Source organism: Austrofundulus limnaeus, unplaced genomic scaffold (genome assembly GCF_001266775.1).
Source record: "Austrofundulus limnaeus strain Quisiro unplaced genomic scaffold, Austrofundulus_limnaeus-1.0 Scaffold3215, whole genome shotgun sequence".
Classification (NCBI taxonomy): Eukaryota; Metazoa; Chordata; class Actinopteri; order Cyprinodontiformes; family Rivulidae; genus Austrofundulus; species Austrofundulus limnaeus.
Window position 1 is genome coordinate 6263 of NW_013955617.1, and position 677 is coordinate 6939.

The 677-nt window shown below is 41.1% G+C and overlaps 1 protein-coding gene across 1 annotated transcript in view; it reads left to right on the plus strand.

The window, feature by feature from the left end:
* Positions 1-345, plus strand: part of LOC106511786 (N-lysine methyltransferase SETD8-A) — a gene marked incomplete at both ends in the record, with an annotated part of 6305 nt that extends 5960 nt beyond the window's left edge. Inside the window, 1 exon segment of the mRNA XM_014000522.1 lies at positions 241-345. Within this exon segment, the coding sequence (XP_013855976.1) occupies positions 241-345 (105 nt within the window).
* Positions 346-677: the final 332 nt, after the last annotated feature.

Sequence of the window (677 nt, forward strand, 5' to 3'; positions counted from 1 at the left end):
AGTTCCACACATCTTGAACTGCTAGGTGTCTATAATGTCATGTTGAGTGCTTCACTACGTCCATAAACATGCTGTTATAGGACCTGATGAGACATCCAGAACTGACTGGAACACTTTAGTTAGAAGGTCTGGTTTGATTTTGGGGACTTAAGTTCACATGAATTAACTGTACATGTCTTGGGTCTTTCTTTTAAGTTGTCTGTATGATGTTGATAAGCTTTTTTGTGGTTTTAATTGCAGTTGAAAGGCTCTCAGGCTCCTGCTGCTTCTGCTGAAGTTGAGCCATCCAGAAAGCTGTGTGACTATTCCCAGGATGACAGCATCAAACAGGATTCCAGCCTCCAGGTAATATTCGATTCTACCTAGTTGTAAGTGATAAACCTTGGCGTCGCGTTCTTGTTCTTCTGGTTTACCTGCTTTTTACCTGTGGTTTACTTTTAGTTATGAAACTGTTCTTTAGTCAGTAGGTACACTTTTCAGCCAATCATGTGATCATTAGTTTTTAGTGGTTGTCCTCGTGGAGCCCAAACTAACCAGTGGCACACACCATGGATGGATTGTTCAAACATGGTTGCAATAGGGGTGCAACCAAGTAAATCAGTCACACACACATTGTGAAATTTGGTACGTTGTGGGGCCCTCCGTATTGGTTTTACTTAGTATTATTTATCATATCC